The sequence below is a fragment of the Nycticebus coucang genome, chromosome 10, assembly GCF_027406575.1.
Source record: "Nycticebus coucang isolate mNycCou1 chromosome 10, mNycCou1.pri, whole genome shotgun sequence".
Classification (NCBI taxonomy): Eukaryota; Metazoa; Chordata; class Mammalia; order Primates; family Lorisidae; genus Nycticebus; species Nycticebus coucang.
In genome coordinates, this window is record NC_069789.1 from 33,482,699 (window position 1) to 33,503,017 (window position 20,319).

The window sequence follows — 20,319 nt, forward strand, 5'->3', positions numbered from 1 at the left end:
TTTGCATTTCAAGCTTTATATCTTGTTTCCTTCATATTGTTCTTGAAAGTACACTTGGCCCTCGGGATCCCTGAGTTCCACATCCATGGATTCAGCCAAACTCAGATCAAAAACATTACTTTTAATTTAAAAAATAGTAATAACAAAATAACAATACAGCAATAAACAATAACACAAATAAAACATATAGTATAACTGTTGACACAGAACTTGCATAGGGTTAGGTGTCATAAGTAACCTAAGGTGATTTGAAGTGTACACATCGGTTGCACTGCAGATAACATTGTTCATTTGCTCTTTCTGGTGTGACTTGAAGCTCCCACTTGAAAGTGGGAGGGAGAGAGAGACCTTTTCTACATTGATTTTGGGGGGGGGGGGCGGGATAATCTACCAACTTTGCCTTCCCAGTCAGGCTAGGAAGTTATAGTAGTATATTTGTTCTTGAGAGTTAGCACTAAAGGCAGGCACTATGCTAAACATTTCATATGCATTACCATTACTTCTCTCAAGGAGCTGTGCTAGTGTCCCTATTTACAGATGAAAGAACGAGAGCTAAGAAAGGTTGAATTACTCACTCTGGAAGCTCGCTTCTCAGAGGCCAGTCGGTTGACTATTAACTTCACCTAGTGGGTCGGTGCTCCTTAGGGAAACTAATCTTAGAACTCAACCCTTTCACTCCATCTTCCCACCCCCCCAGCAAGAACTTCAGTGAGATCACCAGGTGATCGGTGTGGGCATGCAGTTATGGAGCCAGGGCCCTATGGGACTGAGCTCTTGGTGGCTGTCCCAGCACTTACCTAGTCCAGCCTTTCATCTTGTGCTTGTTCTTTGTAACTGGCTCCTGCTCTCCAGGAAGCCCCTGCAGATGTACAGGCAACTGTGTTACTTTCAGGGAGGGGTGGAAGTGGTACCTATCTCAAAACTGAAACATTCTCAGTTTCCTTTTGAACTTGAAGCTTGGGTAACTTACTCCCTTTTTTTCCCCTATGTGTCTTTGACCCCTACCCACATTATTCCAGGAGGTCCCAACTACAGCTTCCTCTTATGTGGACAGTGCTGTGAAGCCATTTTACCAGCTTCAGAGCAAACACAAGGACAAGCTCAAACAAGCAATAATTCAGCAGTGGTTAGAAGGTGCTCTCTCTGAGAGCACTCACAGGTAAGTAAACTAAAAGGAGACTGGGTGGCCTTACTTAGAAAAGTTGAAGGAGGAAATCCCCTGAGGCCCTCTCAGGGTCCCAGGGAGGTGAGACAGTGAGAACCTCCAGCGTCTCATCACTGGACAAGTCAGAGTGTGGTCCTCGGTCCACTCCCTCTCCTCAAGAGGCCCACATGGACAGTCCTGGGGCCACGTTCCCTCCCTGCATCATAGCCAGACTGGCCCTATTCTTGGTGCCCTGAACTATAGCCAGGCTAGCCCTATTCTTGGTGCCCTGTGTTGCTAGGGCCCACCTGCCTCTACTGCAGGTGTCACACTCCCAGGTCCAGCCACGTCCCTCTGGGAAGTCCTGTCTCTGCTCTGGCCTGTCAGCCTAGAATGGCTGTAATTATGCCAGGTGATGAAAGGACTTGTGTTAGTGAGACATAAGGACAACGTTTGTTTTAATTACAATTGACAAATAATTTCTAAAACCTTTGATTATCACTTCATTTCTAATTAAATCTACCTTCCCCCCCAAATGCCAGTGTTGAATTACATTGGAGAGATTAATATTTGGTTGAATTAGTGATTTTGTTTAATTATTAATAATTGTTAATTTTGCAATATTGTTTTGTTTAGCAGCCATTTATGGGTTAAGAACATAACAATGTATATAATACTATTTTTTCAGGCAAAGATATTCTAATTGCCAAGTAATTAGCTTGTAGACAAAGTTTTAAAATATAATTCACTTAGCTTGGCACCCATAGTACAGTAGTTAGGGCTCCAGCCACATACACCGGGGCTGGTGGGTTTGAACTTGGCCCGGACCTGCAAACAATAATGACAACTGTAACAAAAAAATGAGGCAGGCGCCTGTAGTCCCAGCTACTTGGGAGGCTAAGGCAAGAGAATCGTTTAAGCCCAAGAGTTTGAGGTGGCTGTGAGCTGTGATGTCACGGCACTCTACCAAGTGTGACATAGTGAGACTCTTTCTCAAAAAAAAAAAAAAAAAAGTATATATATATATTTATATGTGTGTGTGTATAGACACACATATAATTCATTTATAATTGGAAGATTATACTGAGAATATTTTGAAGGCAGTGAATTTTATTTAAAATTCTGAAATACTTATAGATGTACACTTTGAAAGATGAACAGTTCCTAGAACTGATTTGAAATGGACTTGTTACTTGGTCTGGGGAATGAGCTACAGCTGTCTACCCTAAACAGACAAAAGACAAATTGGCCTATGATTTTTCTCTTAGTGTTAGAAATTAGAATTTTAAACAAAATCCATGCATGTATTTTTTAAGTTCTGGGAGTGCTGTGCTGGAGACTTAAAGTTTTTCTTAACAACCTTAAGAAACTTTAAATGTTTATCATGGCTGAATTTTTGTTGGAAATTAGTTTTTATCTTAAAAATGTCTTCTTGGTTCCACAAAGCCAGTTACTCTATTTGGTGTTACCCACAAGTATCTGTTACCCACAAATATTCTGTTTGGTGTTACCCACAAATAACATTTTTTGTGCTCAAGGTACTATGAAACCGTGTCAGATGTACTGAACTCTGTGAAGAAAATGGAAGAGAGCCTGAAACGCCTAAAACAGGCCCGAAAAACCACTCCCACTAACCCTGTTGGTCCCAGCGGTGGCATGAGTGATGACAACAAAATCAGGCTGCAGCTGGCCTTAGACGTGGAATACTTAGGAGAGCAGGTGACCCATCAGCATCAGCAGTCCAGCACATCCAAAACCAAGTTCTGAGGGCCCAGCAGGTCATGGGAGCTTAGGGTGCTGCTGTGGTGGCTGCAGAGTTGTCCCCAGGGGTTAAGTAGATCCTGGGCCTCGGGTTACTTTGAAGGTGAAGAATTTGCCTCTTGGTATTATGAGAGAAAAAAGGTAGAAGAATAGTGAGAATTCCCTTTTTGAAGTCTAACAGAGGGTTCTGTGGTGCTAGTGACCTCTGCTTGGTAGCCCAGTGGCTGGGCTCATGGAGCCCACTGTAATGTCGACTCAGAGACATGTCTTTTTGGTTGACTACCTAGAAAATGCCTGATGGTAGTTGGCACTAAATCCATGTCTTTTGAGCTTCTTGCTGGTTTAGTTTAGAATCACTATGAAAGCATCACCCTCCTGTAGCATGTGAGAAGTCCTCTGAGCACAACTTTTTTGCCTCCCTGGGTTTTATAGGTTTTCTATAAAACACAGATTTTAGACTCATAATATATGGTTGAATATTAATGCATATGTTATCACTCAGGAGGTGATATGGATAAAATGCAACAAATGCCTTTTTGATTTTACTGAGGTGTTGTCCTCATAGTATCATAAAAGTTTTAGATACTCAGAAACTGGCTTTCTAAATTTTGTAGGTTTCCCACATAGCAGAAGATCCTCAAAAAGACCTTTGCCAGAGAACAAAAGTAAATTCATAAAAATTTCATCAGAAGACACTTTGTTTTCTAACTCACTATGAAATTTCTTTTATATTTCAGGGTCATCTGAAAATATAAATTTTTTTCTGCTTTGATGTACATTTAGAGATAGATTCCAGCAAAAGTCAATTGCTACATGTCTATATTTCACAAGAGAAACTTTGTCTTTTTACGAGCAAGAAATTTTGTTTTAGGAAAAGTGGAGAGCCAGTAAGCGAAAGAAAGGACAGGAGGAAGGAGGGATGTGGAAAGATAAGAGAAAGTCTTCCCAAGCCACAGAACTAACCGCAGAGTGCTGACAGGCTTCAGTGTTTGTATTTGCTGCTGTTGTTTTTAAACAAAAGTGGGAACATAGTATGCCACGTCTTGGTTACTGGAATAATCCATAGTAGTTGCTCTGCCAAAGAGTTTTCAGCTCATTAGATTCTAAAAGGTTGTTGCCAGTATGTTAAGAAACTAAGAATTTAGGCCAATACTTTTTTGAAAATTCTCCACTTACAAAATAGTTCACTTTTTAATTTCTTTTAGTGTGAATTTTCTTTTCTAGAATTTTAAGTCCACAAAAGAGGTTTTTATCCTGTCGTCTTTGATCGATAGAGATAAATAAACATACTGGCTTATTAGAATGCTAAGTGTTTGACCTTAAAACCTAACATTTTGCAATAAGCAAATCCTTTGCTGTAAAGAAGAAAAATGCCCTCCAGGTCTTTGGGGAACTATATTTTTCTGGTGTACTAGAGGGTGGGAGTGAAGATTATGTTCTGTTCTTTATACGGGTATCTTTTCCACGTTCAGCTTAAAATGCATTAACAACACTCATTTCCATGGCTTTGCAGATACAAAAGATGGGCCTACACACAAGCAACATAAAGAGCTTCCCAGCTCTCACAGAGCTTGTTGCTGCTGCCAAGGACCAGGCAATGGCAGAGCAGCCTTAGGCATCTTGGAAGGTCCCAGGGGAGAGGAAAGTTTGGCTTCAAGCCAGAAAAGAAGAAAGTGGTTCTGTTCTTTCAGCAAGCCTCCATGGCAAAGAAGAAAGTGGTTCTGTACTTTCAGCAAGTCTCCATGGCAAAGAAGTACTTCCAGCATCGTCACTCTGGCAACACGCCCTGCATCTTTTCTCAGCATATTTGGGTCTTCTTTCACCCAAAAAGAACACAAAAGCCTTTTCCATTGTATGGAAGATAGTTTTTAAACCTTTGAAACTTTCTACTATAGTTTACAGAACAGATTGTTTTATTTTTATTGTAAATCTTGGTGTAGGAGAGCCAATTTCTAAAATATGATTAAAGCAAATATATATGTCTAAGTATAAAAGGTTGTCTCCCTGCGGCTGCGTTGGGAGTGACGACTATAGTGGAGTGGCTGTGTGATGTGCAAATGCCCTTCTCTGAAATGGCCAGAACTGTGTCCACTTCTGGGCTTTCTGGAAGAGGCTATCAGGTGGCAGTCCTCCACTTTCAGTCTGTCCTGCTTCTCACCCAGGCCTCTCTCAGGAGCTAGAACCAGCAGGAAAGACTTACTTCTGAATAAAAGAAGTGTCTGCTGAGAGTGTGTGTACCTTTTATTTGTAAATTCCTCTTGTCACTCGTGCCCTAGAACAGCACTTGTTCCCTTGCAGGCAGATGCTTCTTAAGCACCTATGGACCCTGTCCAGCCCTGACCCTTCAGGTGAGCAGAGGCCCCTTCCATGGAGGACCAGCAAGTGCACTAGGGTCCACCCTCTCTGCCAGGCTGAAGTGGACATAGGGGGAAGGAGGACCATCCTGCACGAAGAGTTAGGGATGTTGGGAGTGGCACTAGTGCAGCTGGCTCATTAGCTCACACGTGCACGCACCAGTCTGCATTCCTGTGCACCTCAGTTCTTTGTTCAAAGGTTAGCTGGAGGAAGAGAAAGGAAAAGAAAATGGTTGGGAATTAAAGCAGACCCTGGAGTTGGCAGGAGTGGCTTTTCAGCATAGTGATGGGGGAGGCTGGACACACCAAGAAGCGTGTATGGAGTCCTGGGAGCTTCCACATATTCAGCCAGCCCTACAAGGAAAGCTTCCCCTTCCTGTCTTGAGGTGGTGGCCCTCTTGCCTTTTTCTGCTCTGGAAAGAGCTTCCATTCCAGGCTTAGCTGTGGAGGCCCTGCCCTGGAGAGGCCTGAGCACTGGAATTCAGAGTAGAAAGACAGGTCAGAGATAGAACCACAAGAGAGAGCAGGAGGGATTTCTTCTCAGGGCCTGACACATCCAGTGTGGGAGCCAGAGCTGGCCAGGAAGGCTGTGGTGCTAGGCCTAGGGCTAGCTGGGCTATCAGAAGAAAGGCATGAATGGGAGAGCAAGGGTGAGCTGGAACCCACAGGGTAAATGGGCCACATCTGGCCTTGGCTTCCTCTAGGACTCACAGGTTTGGTGATGGGGTGATCCACAACGGAAGGTGGAAGCTATGCATGCACCTGGCCCAGGATCTGGGGGCAGCTGAAGGAGCTGCAGCAGAGTGTGCAGCAGTGTGAACAGGGCGAGCTGCTCAGAGCACCATCCCGCAGCAGCCTGCCACATAGGGCCACACCACCACCTCACGTCACCTTCCCAGCTTCCTGTAGGTGTGTGTGTGGCCAAGGCCAGCCTCAAGCCATCTGCGGAGAGTTGTGGGGGCATGCTTTCAGCCTAGTTAAGTTGACCTGGTGTGAAGCTGTCTGAGCAGCCACATGGCTCTTGTGTCAATCCAGCCATCAACCATAGACCCCTAGTGCTGTCCCTACTTTCCTTCCTCTTTTCCTTTTTCATTTGTTTCAAAACAGAGAAGAAGGATATAATTATTAGCCCCATTGAATTCCAGCATTATTATTCCCATCTTACAGTTGAGGAAACAGGCAAACTAAGTCATTCAGGTAACTATTAAATGGGATTTAAACCCAGGCCCGGTAGTCCCCGAGCCCAGTTTATTAACCATTGGGTAACCCTCCCTCCCTAGTACCAGCACTAGAACAGATGTTAGCAGTCCAGGATTGGAACACAAATTGATTTCTTTGGCCTCCATCAGTCCCCAAGAGGCCCTGGACTTAATATAATACCCTGTTTCCCCGAAAATAAGACATCCTCCGAAAACAAGACCTACTTACAGGAAAGATAAGACGTCCCCTGAAAATAAGACCTAGCACATCTTTAGGAGCACACCTTAAAATAAGACGCTGTCTTATTTTTGAGGAAACAGGGTAACTCACAGTAGTGATAGCCTCGAAGTCGTAATACCTATGTCTAGGTTTAAGAAACAAAACTTTGGATAAAAAGCTCCAAGTTTCAGAATGCTCCTCTGTTGCTCCCCAGAGCATCTCTTCTTTCTTTGATAGATGTTCTAGTCCTTCTGCTTTGGAGAGTCACTGAGTAAAGTTTAAAGATGGAGTAATACCTATTTTTACTGTAAAACTAATTATTTTCAACTTTTGTAATATGAAGACTCCACAGCGTGGCTTAAACACAGGCAGTGCACGGAAGTCTGCTCCTGCTGGGGAGATGTCACACCGTTAGGAGGCTAGCTCTCCTGTGGTTCTCTCTGGGGAACTGTCTATATTTATTTCCCAGAGCTGTCTAACAAACTACCACAGATGTGGTGGCTTACGACAACAGAAATGTCTTCTCTGCAGGCAGATGTCCAAGCCCAGGGAGTCAGCTGGCTGCATGCACAGTCCCCGAAGGCTGTGGGAGAGAATTCTACCTCCTCCCAGTTCCTGGTGGCTTTAGGTGGCCATAGTCTCCGCCTCTGTCTTCATGTGGCCTTCCCTCTATGTTTTTTCCCATTTGGACTTGTAGGGATACCAGTCACTGGGTTCAGGACACCACACCCTTCCGATTAATCCAGGATAATCTTATCTTGAGATCCCTAACCTGGTCACATCTTTCCAAACACAGTCACAGTCATAGGTTCTGGGAGTTAGGACCTGGACCTGGACATGTCTTTTAGGAGGCCACTGCTCAGCCTACTCCCTTCTACTGCAGCCAACCAGAAAGGGAGAGAGTGTGAGGGGACACCCACTGGGGGCTATGGCCCAAGTTTGGGTGAGCACAGACTTTCCACTCACTCCAGTGGATGGAGCTCAGTCATACAGGGGCTGGAGGCTATTGTCAAGCTGCATGTCCAGAACTAACAGAAGAAAATGGACTTGGCACTTCCTTAGACACACTCCCTAACCTCCTGTCTGGGGTTATTACCAGTAATTCCTTGTGGCTTCGTAGAACTACCAGGTGAGAATCACATAGTCACAAAACCTGCCTATGGGCAGGGCTGCCACATGCCACAGGATAGCCCTCCTGAGCTCCCGTGGTGTGGGAGGCAAGTGCTTCTGAATAACCAAGGAACCCTGGTCTTGGGGTCCAGATGTTGCTCCAGCAGCAAAAGCAGTGGCTCTAGTGTTACAGAATTGGTGCCGACACGACCACATCACTGGCGATGAGTGGACCATCCTGTGTTCATGTTTCATTATGGCTTGTGGGAAATGGCCCTCTCTGGGGGGGATGGTGACTGTGGGGGAAGTCTTGAGGGACAAGGCGTATATGGGAAACCTCTGCACCTGTCTCTCAAGTTTGCTATGAACCTAAAACTGCTCTAAAAAATATAGTCTGTTGGGGAGACGCACATGGAATGGTGCTCACACTCCAACCCCATCCCGGCCGTTCGGCGCATGTTTTGGGGGTCGGAGTGTCTTGGGGTGTAGCAAGGTACAGTGGTTTACTGTCTATAATGTATCCTAGACTTCCCGACCCATTCCTGGGAATGTCATCTTATAATCAAACACACAGGCATCTTTGAGGAGCGAATTTAGGAATATTCACACTGTCAACTTTCATAATGTGATGACCTTAGGCAGCCTCACATCTGTTCAGGTTGGGTTTTGCTCCCAAATGAATAACAAAAATCTTTCAGCTTTCCAAATTCATTATGAGATTGGGACCCACTGGATTTCCTCAGGGGCAGTTTGAAGCATCCCTCCAGCTGTGGTCCCTATGCCCAGCCTGTCTCATGTCACCAGGGATCGCAGCTGCCACATACTGCCCTGTCTGAGGACAGGTGTATGGCCACCCAGGAAAACTTAGAACACAGTGAGGAATTGCTTAAGAGACACACACCAGACCCCTAGAATTAATATTTGTAGGTGTGTTAAGGAACCTGCAAATGTTGACATTTTTAACACTCCAGAGATCTGTCTGACCCAGCTTCCCACTCATAACTCACACAGCAAACGCAGTCCAAGCCTGTACTGCTTCTGGTTTCCAGAGGCTGAGCAGCTGCTGAGTAAAATTGGTTAGTCTACTGCCAACTGCCTTTAAAATAAAGTCTGTGCTCAAACAATCTGTTCTCCAGTGTGCGGCAGTGCCGTCTCAGGGCGTTATGGGTGACCTCAAAGCCTGGGCCTCCTGTAAAAATGCAGAGGCTGCCTCTGCAGGCTCAGGCATGGCCTGAGATTCTGTATCCCTAAGAAGCTACCAGGATTGCTGCTACCTCCGCTGAACAGCAAGGCTGTAAAGGACTCCTGGTCCCTGTACTTCCAGTCCTTCCAGGGACTTGGTGTCCAGTAGCCATTTCAGAGAGTGCCAGTAACCAGCGTTCACCATCCAAGCCTTGAGGCGAGACCAAACCAGGGAGCACTAAGCATGGAAACAAAAGGTGACCTCAAATAAAACTGGTGATGTGCCTTATGGTGAAGGAGCTACAGGCAACTGATGTGGCAAAAAGTCCCAAACATGAGAACTAAAGGAGGAGCTGTCTTCTTGAGTCGAAGGCAGGGAGATGCTCTCAAGACCAGAGGGAGACGCCCGGGGTTGGGGGAGACTGACATCTGAAGGGCTGCGTGGCAGGTCCGCCTTGGCTCTGACTGACAGCTAACGTGCTGTGTTGCTTCCCTATTTCAACATTTATGGAGGCAAGGAAGATAAAGTGGTTTCCCAACATAAGGAAGCATCATCACCATTACCAGCTGACATCCCCAGGAAGAGCCCACCTCCTCTGCTTTGCCCAGGATCTCACAAGTCTAATCCTGTTAAGGGGAAACAAGCAGAGACACTCAACAGAGAGAAAGGAACTTGCTAATATTTATTCATGAAGATTTATTTCTCTGCCTTCCATTCTACAGGCACAGGACGAGCAGCCATCTGACCCTGCGTCACTGGGGTGGGGGGAAATGCCCATCTGTCCAGGTCCCTGCCCTCTCCTGCTCCCTGTCGCCCAGCCATCACACAGATGGCCACCACTGCTTACAAATGGATATGTCCAAAGAAACCCATTCCCTAAAACTTCTCCAGATACTAAGTGCCAGCCCAGGCCTGCATTGGAAACTCCACCCCCGGTCCTGGCTTCTCTTTGCACAGCCTGTTAGCTCAAATGCCTGTGTCTCTTCTGCTGCTAAATGAAAGATAATTTTTTTTGTTTGTTTATTGTTCAAGACATTTATTACTAACACAAGTGCGGGCCAACTGGCCATGGTTTCACATTCTAACAAATCCAGACATTTGTGTTTTTTGTAATTTGTTGTTCAAAATTCACAAATATCTAAACTAGTGTGGTAACTGCAGGAAGGTCATAGTCTCACACTCGTTAAGCTAAATATAAACCAAGGCAATGAAAAAAGGCATATTTTAATTTGAAAAGTCAATTTCTCTTCTCACCTAAAAAAGGAACAGTTTTTGGTTCCACAAACTAGTTGGTCTGTCTAAATTCTTTCTGGGAAAATAGTCCTGTGCTAAACTTCAGCTCCTGGTTCCCCACCCCCAGCCTCCAAAATATACCCAGCAACCTGGGAGGCCTGTGTGTGAGGTCAGACTTCTCCTGTTCACTCTGCATGGCACCACTTTGCCAAAGACAGAAGCTGCTTTCCAACTTAGAGTTGACGCGTCAGAAGAAAAGGTAGGGACTGGACAAATCCCTTATTTTGCCCAGGATTGCTGTGTGCTGCTGGCCTTCATCCTGAGGGCCAAGGCCAGAGGCCCTGCAGGGCCCTTCCTCTGGAGCCCTGGCCTCATGCCATGCTCAGCGGGTTGGCCACACGGCCCAAGAAGTGAATGGCTCTGGAGTCGCGCTCGTACACAGCAAACAGGAACGGGCTGCTCAGGGTCAGTTCCAAGACCTCAGGCCCATTGGGCTGCTGGGCAGACTCTGTGGGCTGGTCTCCATCATCGGCTTTGAGTTCGAAAAGAATGCTGTTCATCACCTGCAAAGCAGTGACATGGGGATGGCACCCAAGGGCCCAGGGGGCTGTGCTGCTGCCCTGAGGAGGAGGTTTGTCCAGCTCAGCAGTGCCTGTCCCTCAGGGTAGGCAAAGGTGCATGCCCCTCACACCCTCAGGCCTCCATTCTCCACCTTGCTAGTCAGGGCAGAATTCCTGGTGCCTCTTCTGCGGCCTACCAGCACTTAGCTGACTTTGCACAGAGGGCTCATGCCTTGCTGGGTGAACCCGCCTCCTCCCCAGCACCGAGCATGGTGCCTAGTGCAGCAGGTGTGTCTGGTGATCACAGTGTGCATCGTCCCATGTGGCAGAGGGGAGGTCTGTTATTGCTAAGGATTCCCTGTGGAAGGGGTTTGGGCCGGGGATGCTCACTTTCCTTATCCCAGGCTGAGCAGGCTGCAGAACACACGCAAGGCAGGAGCAGAAGCTATGCACTGTCCCTGGAGGGCTCCAGAAAGCTCTGGCCCCTTCTCTCCCATCCTTGGCCCTATTCTCCTCTCCCTCCTACCCCACCGGCCTGCCTGGTGCTTCCTCCATGTCCTCCCATTGGCATCTCCCACTCTGTGAGACACAGATACCAACTCGCACAGCACCTTCCCCACTCTGAGGTTGGCGTCACTGATTTTGCCCAGGGTCGCCTTGGTGCCCAGCAGGGTGGGCAGCTTGGCCTGGGAGAGCAGGTCCTGCAGGTCGTGGGATCCTTGTAGCTGCAGCTTGGGCATGGTCAGGCGGATAACCCTGGAAGACAAGGCACAGTCAGAAAAGTTACAAAGAGCTCCCATAGGGAGTTTCCCTGCCACACGGGGAAGCCAGGCCCACCTTGCCCCTGTCCCTGAGGAAGGGAACATTTGTTTTTCTCACCCAACTAGGTCATCTCACCCTTGGGAAAAAAATAGCAAAAAATACACTAAAAAAAGTTTACATCGTTTGAAATACTACAAGAGGGACGCAGAACATGATCTCAGGTCATTAACTGTGAAGGATTGTCTGTTCTTTGGTCCCTCTTGTTTTTAATTTTTTTTTTTTTTGAGACAGAGTCTCACTATGTTGTCCTCAGTAGAGTGCTGTGACATTACAGCTCACAGCAACCTCAAACTCTTGGGCTTAAGTGATTCTCTTGCCTCAGCCTCCTGAGTAGCTGGGACTCCAGGCACCTGCCACAACACCTGGGCTATTTTTTGTTGTTGTTGTTGCAGTTGTCATTGTTGTTTTAGCAGGCCCTGGGTGGGCTCGAACCCACCAGCCTCAGTGTAGGTGGCCGGCACCCTACTCACTGACCTATGGGTGCCAAGCCAGTTTCTTCTGTTTTTAGACTGGTTCTGTTGAAGATGTGTTACGTGGATAATTTTAACAATGCTGTTGTCTAAAATAATGCAGCACGTCTCACTAGTACCGCTCAACAGTACTTGTGATGGCAAGACACCTACGGAAAGGGAGTGCCATCCTCTTTGCTAAGCACATTGCTGCGTCAGTTGCGTAGACTGTCATAGAGGGCCTGATGTCCCTGAGAGCCTATGGACATTTCCAGGGACACACCAAAACCTCACAAGAGCTAGCCGAACACCCATGTTCACAGCAGCAGTGTTCACGGCAGGCAAAAGCTGGGTGCAACCCCATGTTCATGGATGGACGCACAGATGAACACAAAGTAGTCCATCCACTCAAGAAAACACATCCAGCCTTACAAAGCAAGAAACGCCAACATGGGCCACAACCTGGATGGACCTTGGTTGGGGACATCACAGGGGTGGCCAGGAGGTGGCAGGAAGTGAGTGGGGATTTAGTATTGAATAGGTACGGAGTTTCAATTTGGGAAGAGGAGAAATTTTGGAGGTGGATGGTGGTAACAGTTACAAGCAATGTGAGTGCAGCTACTGCCACTTAAAAATGGTTAAGATGGCAAATTTTATGTCTATTTTACCATAATTAAACACACACACACACACTTGAAAAAAGCAGAGTTGACATTAGGATGCCATTTGTGTCCCTTCATATCTGTCTTTGGGAGCAGATTTCTAGGCCTCGCTGACCTGGACCTGATATGCAGGTCATATCCAGTGATCCATTGGACTAAAGTGGCTATTTTTGTCAAGAGGAGTTAATGACACCTTTTTCCCATTACCCAGCCTCCAACAGGAGGGTGGTGGAGTGGAGGGGAACCCTGCTGAGAAAGCCCCCAGCCAGGTCTTAGAGTGGCCCAGGCTGTCCTGGGGGGCTGTTGCAGGACACTCCTGTGTGCTGCATGTCCATGGATGTGGGGGCCACAGGTGCCCTCCCGAGAGGGGACTGCAATGTTCTCTCTCCCTCCAAAACTGGCCAGTAAATAAGTACAGGGAAAGCATTCCTGCTCACCTCCATTACCTTGCCTGCACCTGGAAGGCAGATGTCAGCTCAAGAGCTCTGTGGATGGCCGGAGAGATGATGACAGACACACAGTTCTCCTTGCCAGAGCAAGGCCCCAAGGCTCAGCACACGCCAGCACATGTGTCCACCCACCCTGACAAATGGACAGCGCAGCACCCCTACTGTCCAGGGAGCCCCCCAGGTGCCTACCGGGGAGACAGGTTCTTCATCCAGCTGGAGAAGTCATGCTGGAAGGCGAGGGCCTCCACCTTATCCAGGTCGGATGCAGAGCAGGGCCGGACCAGCAGCAGGCAGGCGCTCTCACCCAAGGGCACTCCAGTCACCGAGAAGTTGTTCTGGGTGTCACTCCAGTGCTGGAATGTGCCCATGCCCGAGAGCATGGGGACAGACACTGAGGTGCTATTGTTCACCCAGAACTCCTGATGTCCAGCCAGCAGGGAGAAGCCTTTCACTTTCCCTGAAACCCAGATGAGGAGGGTAAGACTCAGTGGGGCAGGGCAATACCAGGGTCTGGCTGACACCAAGGCCCCTCTCCTGCCCTCTGTCCTGCTTCAGCCTCCTTCCCGGTCCTACTCCAGGCCACTCCACACTCTCCTGGCCACAGGACCTCCCCAGCCCCAGAGTCTTCTGCAAAATGCAGCATCTGAGCTCACTAAGGCAGGAGACAGAGTGTGCCTATCAACTGCAAGAGACACAGGGTGTGCCCGGCACTGGGGCTGAGATTCCACATCTGTCACCTGAAGGAACTAGCCCACTAGCACCCAACCTGATAACCTCAACTCCAAATCTGTCCTGGCCTGAAGTCTGTCGTTTGCCACACTTGCCTTTTCTTTTTCTTTCTTTCTTTTCTTTTTTTTTTTTGAAACAGAGTCTCACTTTGTTGCCCTCAGTAGAGCGCTGTGGTGTCACAGCTCACAGTGACCTCAGACTCTTGGGCTTAAGCGATTCTCTTGTCTCAGCCTCCCAAGTAGCTGGGACTACAGGTGCTTGCCACAACACCCAGCTATTTTTTTTGTTACAGTTTGGCCAGGGCCCCCGGGGCTGGAACCCTACTCACTGAGCCACATGCTACTCAGACTTGCCTTTTCTTAAATAAATGTTTTTTAGAACGGCTTTAAGGTTATAGCAAAACTGAACAGAGTGTGCAGGGCTCCCAGCCCACCTGCCCCAACAAGGCACAGCCTCCCCTGACCAACATCTCCCACCAGAGTGGCCCACTTGTTACTATCAGTGACCCTGTACTGACACACCATTGTCCCAGAACCCATACTCTATGTGAGGTTGGATAGCTGCAGGGCGATGAGCATCCACCACACAGTGCTCCACAGACCTGGAGCTCTGCCAGGGAGTCCTTGGTGCATCTCAGTACCAGGCCCAGCTGTGAAAGAAACTGCTGGCAGCCCTCTGGTCCCCATACAGAGCCAGTCACACAGGCTCTGTGGATAAGGGCTGCATTTCTCAGCAGCTCCTGCCACTATGGACAGGGTTTGCAGTAGGACTTGGGGGCAAGTGCCAGCCCTCTGTCTGCCCTCCCACTCACAGGGCTGTAGACAAGGTGGGGATCTCGGATGGAGCCACCATGGCAGAACCCAGCATGGTCCCTGGACACATCCTCACAGCCATGCCCTGCCCATCCTCAAGCCTGGCCTCCTTAGCTCAGCTACATTTGGACACTGGGACCACAGAGACATAGAACTGCCACCCTTTGGCACTGACCTGGGGCCAGGGTGGATGAAAGGGTTGGCCTTACCTTGGAAGTGGACATAGGTGTTGAAGAGCAGGGTGCTATCTGCTTGGACTCCCGCCAGGCTGCTCATCTTCCACCCTGTCACAGCCTGCATGAACCTATCTATTTCTGCAGCAGCAAGATCTGGGTCCGAGGAGAGGTCTACAGAGCGAGGGAGGACAATGGGGGTGAAGAGCTCCAGGCCCTGAACGAATGTCTGCTTCAGACTCAGGCTCAGGTCAGTGAACAGGCCCACTACTGTGGACAGCAGCAGCTGGGCCTGGCCGTCAGCCCCACCCTGGGCCACCAGCAAGCCCTGGACTGCCTGCAGGGCAGAGAGGACCTTGTGCCCATCCAGGCGGGAGGTGCAGTCCTGGTCCTCCCCAGGGACACCCAGGAGTGCCTGGAGCCTGTGGGCTGTGGGATCCATGGCTCCCAGATAGAAAGAGGCCAGGGTGCCAAAGAGAGCCATTGGGGAGAGCACGCCAGCCCCGCCAGCGGTGTTGCATGTGTCGCTCAGTGCCTTGTACATGCGGAAGCCCAGGAAGTTAGCCAGCATCCCAATCATTGCAGCCCTCTGCTTGTCCTCAGCCTCCAGCTTCTCCACAGTCAGCACCAGCTGATGGTGCAAGGTCTCCTCATCCACCGGTGCTGTGTTGGTCTGAATTGGGGTGGGTGTGAAGGTTGGTTCTTTGAGTGTCTCTGCATTAGATTTCCCCAGCTGCTCACAGCTGCTCTTGGTGTAGACAAGGAGATGGAAGGGATGTATATACACACGGTCTCCAGCAGCCAGGCCAGCCCAGGCCACAAGGCAGAGGACAATGGCCCTCACGGCTATGCCAGCAGAAGCCATTTCTGACCAGGGCACTCGCTCCTTCATACCCTGAAATATCATTTTGGGAAGGGGAAAAGGTGATTAATAAGTAACCACTAAGAGCCCTCTAGCCAGACTTCCAGTCGTTCCACTGTCCCCTGTACCATTCAGCCCAATAGAAATCCATCACGCTGCAAACAATGAAGAGAAGAAATGGGGGCAAACTTCCAGGGAAATTATCTGACCCAAGTGCAAAGTGCACTGTTATAGGTTGAATCATGCCCCCTCTGCCCCCTTATCTCACAAAATTCGTAATGTAGAAGTCCTAGTCCTCAGGACTACAAGGGGAGATGGGACTTTTAAAGAGGTGGTTAAATTAAAATGAGGTCATTAGGGTAGGCCCTAATTTACTGTGAACAGTTTCCTTTTCAGAAGAGGAGACTAGGACGCTGATAGAGAGTTGAGGACACAGGGAGAAGACAGCCATCTGCAAGCCAGGAAGAGAGGCCTCAGGAAAAACGGACGCTGTCTACATCTTGATCTTCTGTTTCCAGCCTCCACAATCATGAGACAATTAATAAACTTCTGTGGTTGAAGCCCCAAGTCTGTGGCACTGAGCATGAGCATGAACCCATGGCTGTAAGTTTCCCTTTAGGACTCAAGCCTGTGCTGGTCACTAGATGTTTGTATAGACCTCCCACCCCTTGAGAAGATAAATGGTGTGGCCTGGGAATGGGCTTTTTACTTTCCAGAACTTGGCTTGAACTTCCCTCGCGTCTCAAACCCAAAGCAACTCTCAACTTTTCCCACATGGCATAGCCCCGACGTGGAGTGACAAACCCACCCACTGGAGGCATGCCCCCCACCAGGGCCTGGTGTAGATGTTTTTTTTGGAAACTTCTCAGGTCACTCTGATATAGAGATGGATTTAGATCCCCTGCTCCTCTGCCCCAGGCACAGGTCACCAGGGTGGGCCAGGGGAGCTCTGGCACCTGCTTCTTGGAAGCCCTCTTCCCTAGCCCGCATTGTCCCTCACAGCACACCAGGATGGAGCCCAGGAGCCCTGTTAATTTGTCCCATCTGACTCTGCTCCCTGGAGGGGTGAATGCTCATTCCCTCGGTTCCTTCAGTTTGAATGATTTGTGCCACATCTCACTCATTTCCCATATAGGGGTGGACTGCAATACCAGTCATTTCTCAGCTTTCCTGTCCCTGCCTCTCTCTTTACCCCTTCCCCCTGTACTGGTCAGGGCTTTCTTGGAGCTGTGGTCCAAGGTGTCTAGGTCCAGGCCTGGGGTCCAAGGCCACCTTGGTGTCTACATTGTCCTGTCTCCCCTGAACACACACAGCTACTTCCCTTGCAATGCACCAGGCTGGTAACCTGTACTTGCCCTCAACATGGAGCAACAGCTCAAATGCATGGTGTGCTTCGTGCCGCTCTGGGGACTTTGACTTCTGACCTCAACTGCAGTCTCACCTGCCCTCCCCACCATTCGATTCCATCCACCATTCTCATGCAAAGTCATGTGACATGGAAAATAGGAACAGGAAAGTCCCCCTCCTCCTCGCAGGCCTTTCTGTGCAGACAAGCCTAGGTTGGCAGTTCATGCCTGATCTGGACAGCCACACCAGTTCCGCAGCAGGGGAAACCTATGGGAACCAGCTGGGGGGTGAGGGCCTGGTCTAATAGGCACCCCTAGGCCTGGGTTTGGATGATGCAAGTAGCTGCACCCACTCCCTGTCTTGCTCCAGTGCATACCGGTTATAGGTGTGTAGGCAGCAGGGTCTGGAGCGTAATGTGGCATGCCTGACCCCTTCCTGCCTTTCCCCTACTTCACCTCTCCTTCCCAGCCTCCCCTGCTCTTTCTCTTTCCTTCTTGTGGCTCCTAAAGGCTGATGGTGAAGGTGACAGCTCATGCTTCTGTGACACCTACCACTCGTGGGGCACTCCTCTGAGCACTTGTCTTATACCAATCTGCCTGGTCTTCACAACAGCCCTCATCTCCTCCCTGCAATGTTCCCTGCCAGGCTGGGTCCTGCCAACTCTCTTATCCTGCTCAGTTCTCTCCTCTTGTTCAGGTCTGCATGCCTAGCTGGGTGTTGGCTGTGCTCCGTGTTTCATCTGCTTCCTCCCATGCAAACATAAAACCCTTGGGGGCAGGTTTGTGCCTTCAATTTCTCTGAGACAGCTACATTCCCAAGAGAATATCTGGGACATAGTAAGTCCTGGATATGTGCGTGTCAAGTGAATTAGTTGATGGTGTTTTGCAGAGGCACAGAGGGGTACAGTGACTCACCTGAGATCACACAGTGAGTAAGAGCCAAAACTCAAACCAAGACCTGCCCCCCATAGTCTGACTTGTCCACATGCTTAAGCCCCAATTTATACTGCCTTGAAAAAATAAGAATATACCTTTTTAGCTTATACTGAAGTTTAGAAACACCCTGTGTTATATTAGTTCTCTTGAGAGAGGGGGACTGGGCATTGCTATTAGTCCCGTTTTATAGATGAGCAAATGGGCAGAGCCGGGTAGCGTGTCTCAGGGGAGGGCAGGCTGATTACCTGACCCAACCTGCCAGCCCCTGCTTGCTCTGGCCTTGCTATTCCTTCTTATGGTAAGAGGGCCTGGTGGACTCTTGGCCACCGTGACTCTGCTCCTATGCCTAACCCTCCATGCGAAGGCTCTCCTGAGAGAGACAGGGAGAAGGGGCTGAGTGGGCTCCCACCTTACCTTCCACTGTGGTCCACAGGACAAAGCAGCCTCTTCCCTGGCTGGTCTACCGAGGCCCTATTTATATTCGAGGGGTGGAGATGGAGCTGTTCCCAGGCTATTCTGTGCACAGGCTGGGCGGGAGGCACTTGCATCACTTGGCCAGACCATAGGCCTCCAGGAGGATGAAAGCCAGAAGCAGTGCTTACCCTGGGACCCCTTCCAGGACGTCATGCTGATCGATGTAGCTTCACTGCTGAACAGAGTGAGCGGTGCAGGCTGGGTTACTCATTTACAGTAGTTTGCTGGAGTGAAGGCCACTGTTACCGGACATGGGAGCGTCCCCTGTGTTGTGTGATGATGTCCAACTGCCCAGGCCTTCTGACCCTTTGTGATGTGCTTTTTAGAAGCCACAGGATGGGCTGGCTTAAAGTGGGGCAGAGAGCGCACCAGGGGCAGAAGAGCTGAGCTCATGCAACCTGGGGCCGCTTCGACTCAACCCCAGACATGAGACCTTGGGAGGTTCCTAACAGCCATCAGGCTCCTACCCCTGCACTGGGAGAAACATACCATCAAGCAAAAAGCACCTTCTGGAAGCTTCCAATTTAGCTGTGGAGACAGATAAATAGCAACGACAGTGTGGCCAGGTTGAAAGACACAAACAAAATGCTTTCAGGCTATTGAAAGGAGGTAGGGCTGGAGAAGGGTTCAGGGAGGAATGTTACCAGAGCCACACCTTGAAGCATAAGCATGTTTTTTTCTTTTCCTTTTTTTTTTTTTTTGCAGTTTTTGACCAGGGCCGGATTTGAACCTGCCACCTCTGGTATATGGGGCCGGTGCCCTATTCCTTGAGCCACAGGCACCGAAGCATAAGCATGTTTGACTTAGAACTCAGAGGGGCTTTTGGCGGGAGAGGCTCGGGTGACCCTCACAAAGGGGCGAAGCATGTGTGGTGGCAGCAAAGACCAGGCCAAATTGCTGCCGCTGCTGCCAATGTCTGCCACCCACAGGGACAGCAGCAAAGTTCTGTGTTGTGCACCCTTCCCTACCAAGCCTATGGGTCCCAGAGTGCCAGGCCAAACTCTGGGAGGAAGCCTGATCAGCATCCTGATGCGGGAGGTGGGAACCTGTTCAGCATCCTGATGTGGGAGGTAGGGACCTTATGACAGAAGCCCTTGGACACCACACCTGCGAGGAGGGCATTGAGGCCTCTGGGTGAGGGACTGAAAGTGTCTGAGTAGCAGAGTGAGGCAGTGGCATGAAGCCAGAGCTCTGATGTGGTGAGAGGCAGGCTGGAGCGATCATGTAGGAAAGCTCGGCCATCGAGGTACCAACATCAGGAACTGAGAGCACAAGGGAGCCCAAAGCCAACAAGGGACACAGGAGGTAGAAGAGCTCAGAAGGTTCTGTGGTTTGGGGATGATTTGTTGAAATCTGATCCCCAGTGTTGGAGTGAGGCCTGGTAGGAGGTGTTTTGGCTCTGGGTGGATCTCTCATAAGGGGCTGGGTGTGTTCCTGGGAAACTGAGGGAGTTCTCACTCTTAGTTCCTGAATGAGATGATTACTAAAAAGAACCTGGTGTCTCCTCCTCTCTCTGACTTCCTCTCTCCCCACGTGATCTCCACACACACATGCTCCCCTACACCTCCCACCTTGAGTGGAAGTTCTCTGAAGCCCTCACCAGAAGCAGGTGCTGGTACCAGGTTTCTTGGATAACCTGCAGAGCCATGAGCCTAATACACCTCTTCTCTTTATAAATTACTCTGCCTCAGGTTTTCCTTTACAGCAATGCAAATGAGCTGAGAGGCAAAGAGCTTGACCTTGGATGGGTTTCTTTTTAGGTGTATGTCAGAAGGCAGTGGTGAATACTCAGGCAGACAATTCCAAAGCTCAGGAGGCAGATTTGGGTGGGAGACACGTGG

At 49.2% G+C, this 20,319-nt stretch overlaps 2 protein-coding genes across 6 annotated transcripts in view; one reads left to right on the plus strand and one right to left on the minus strand.

Moving 5' to 3' along the window:
• The window catches only part of COG2 (component of oligomeric golgi complex 2), a 67,841-nt gene extending 62,710 nt beyond the window's left edge, over positions 1-5,131 (plus strand). For all 5 annotated transcript variants that reach the window (XM_053604583.1, XM_053604584.1, XM_053604585.1 and 2 more), the window contains 3 exons: positions 1,020-1,159; positions 2,683-2,863; positions 4,419-5,131. In XM_053604583.1, coding sequence (XP_053460558.1) covers positions 1,020-1,159; positions 2,683-2,863; positions 4,419-4,520 — 423 coding nt within the window. In that variant the 3' untranslated portion in view covers positions 4,521-5,131. The remainder of the gene's footprint in view (positions 1-1,019; positions 1,160-2,682; positions 2,864-4,418) is intronic.
• A 4,503-nt stretch (positions 5,132-9,634) lies between these two features.
• On the minus strand, positions 9,635-18,537 carry AGT (angiotensinogen). The gene is made up of 5 exons (XM_053604588.1): positions 18,419-18,537; positions 14,897-15,755; positions 13,336-13,603; positions 11,376-11,520; positions 9,635-10,767 (listed from the first exon to the last, which is right to left on the minus strand). Exons 2-5 carry the CDS (start codon positions 15,750-15,752, stop codon positions 10,576-10,578), a joined length of 1,461 nt encoding a protein of 486 aa, XP_053460563.1. The 5' UTR covers positions 15,753-15,755; positions 18,419-18,537; the 3' UTR covers positions 9,635-10,575.
• Between the last annotated feature and the right edge of the window lie 1,782 nt (positions 18,538-20,319).

Excerpts from the sequence above, each read along its gene's own strand:
- AGT (XM_053604588.1), bottom strand. The coding sequence starts at position 15,752 with ATGAAGGAGCGAGTGCCCTGGTCAGAAATGGCTTCTGCTGGCATAGCC. Across the intron at positions 13,604-14,896 it reads CACCTATGTCCACTTCCAAG|GGAAAGTGAAAGGCTTCTCC; the intron begins GTAAGGCCAACC and ends TCTGGGTTTCAG. Across the intron at positions 11,521-13,335 it reads ATGAAGAACCTGTCTCCCCG|GGTTATCCGCCTGACCATGC; the intron begins GTAGGCACCTGG and ends CTTGTCTTCCAG.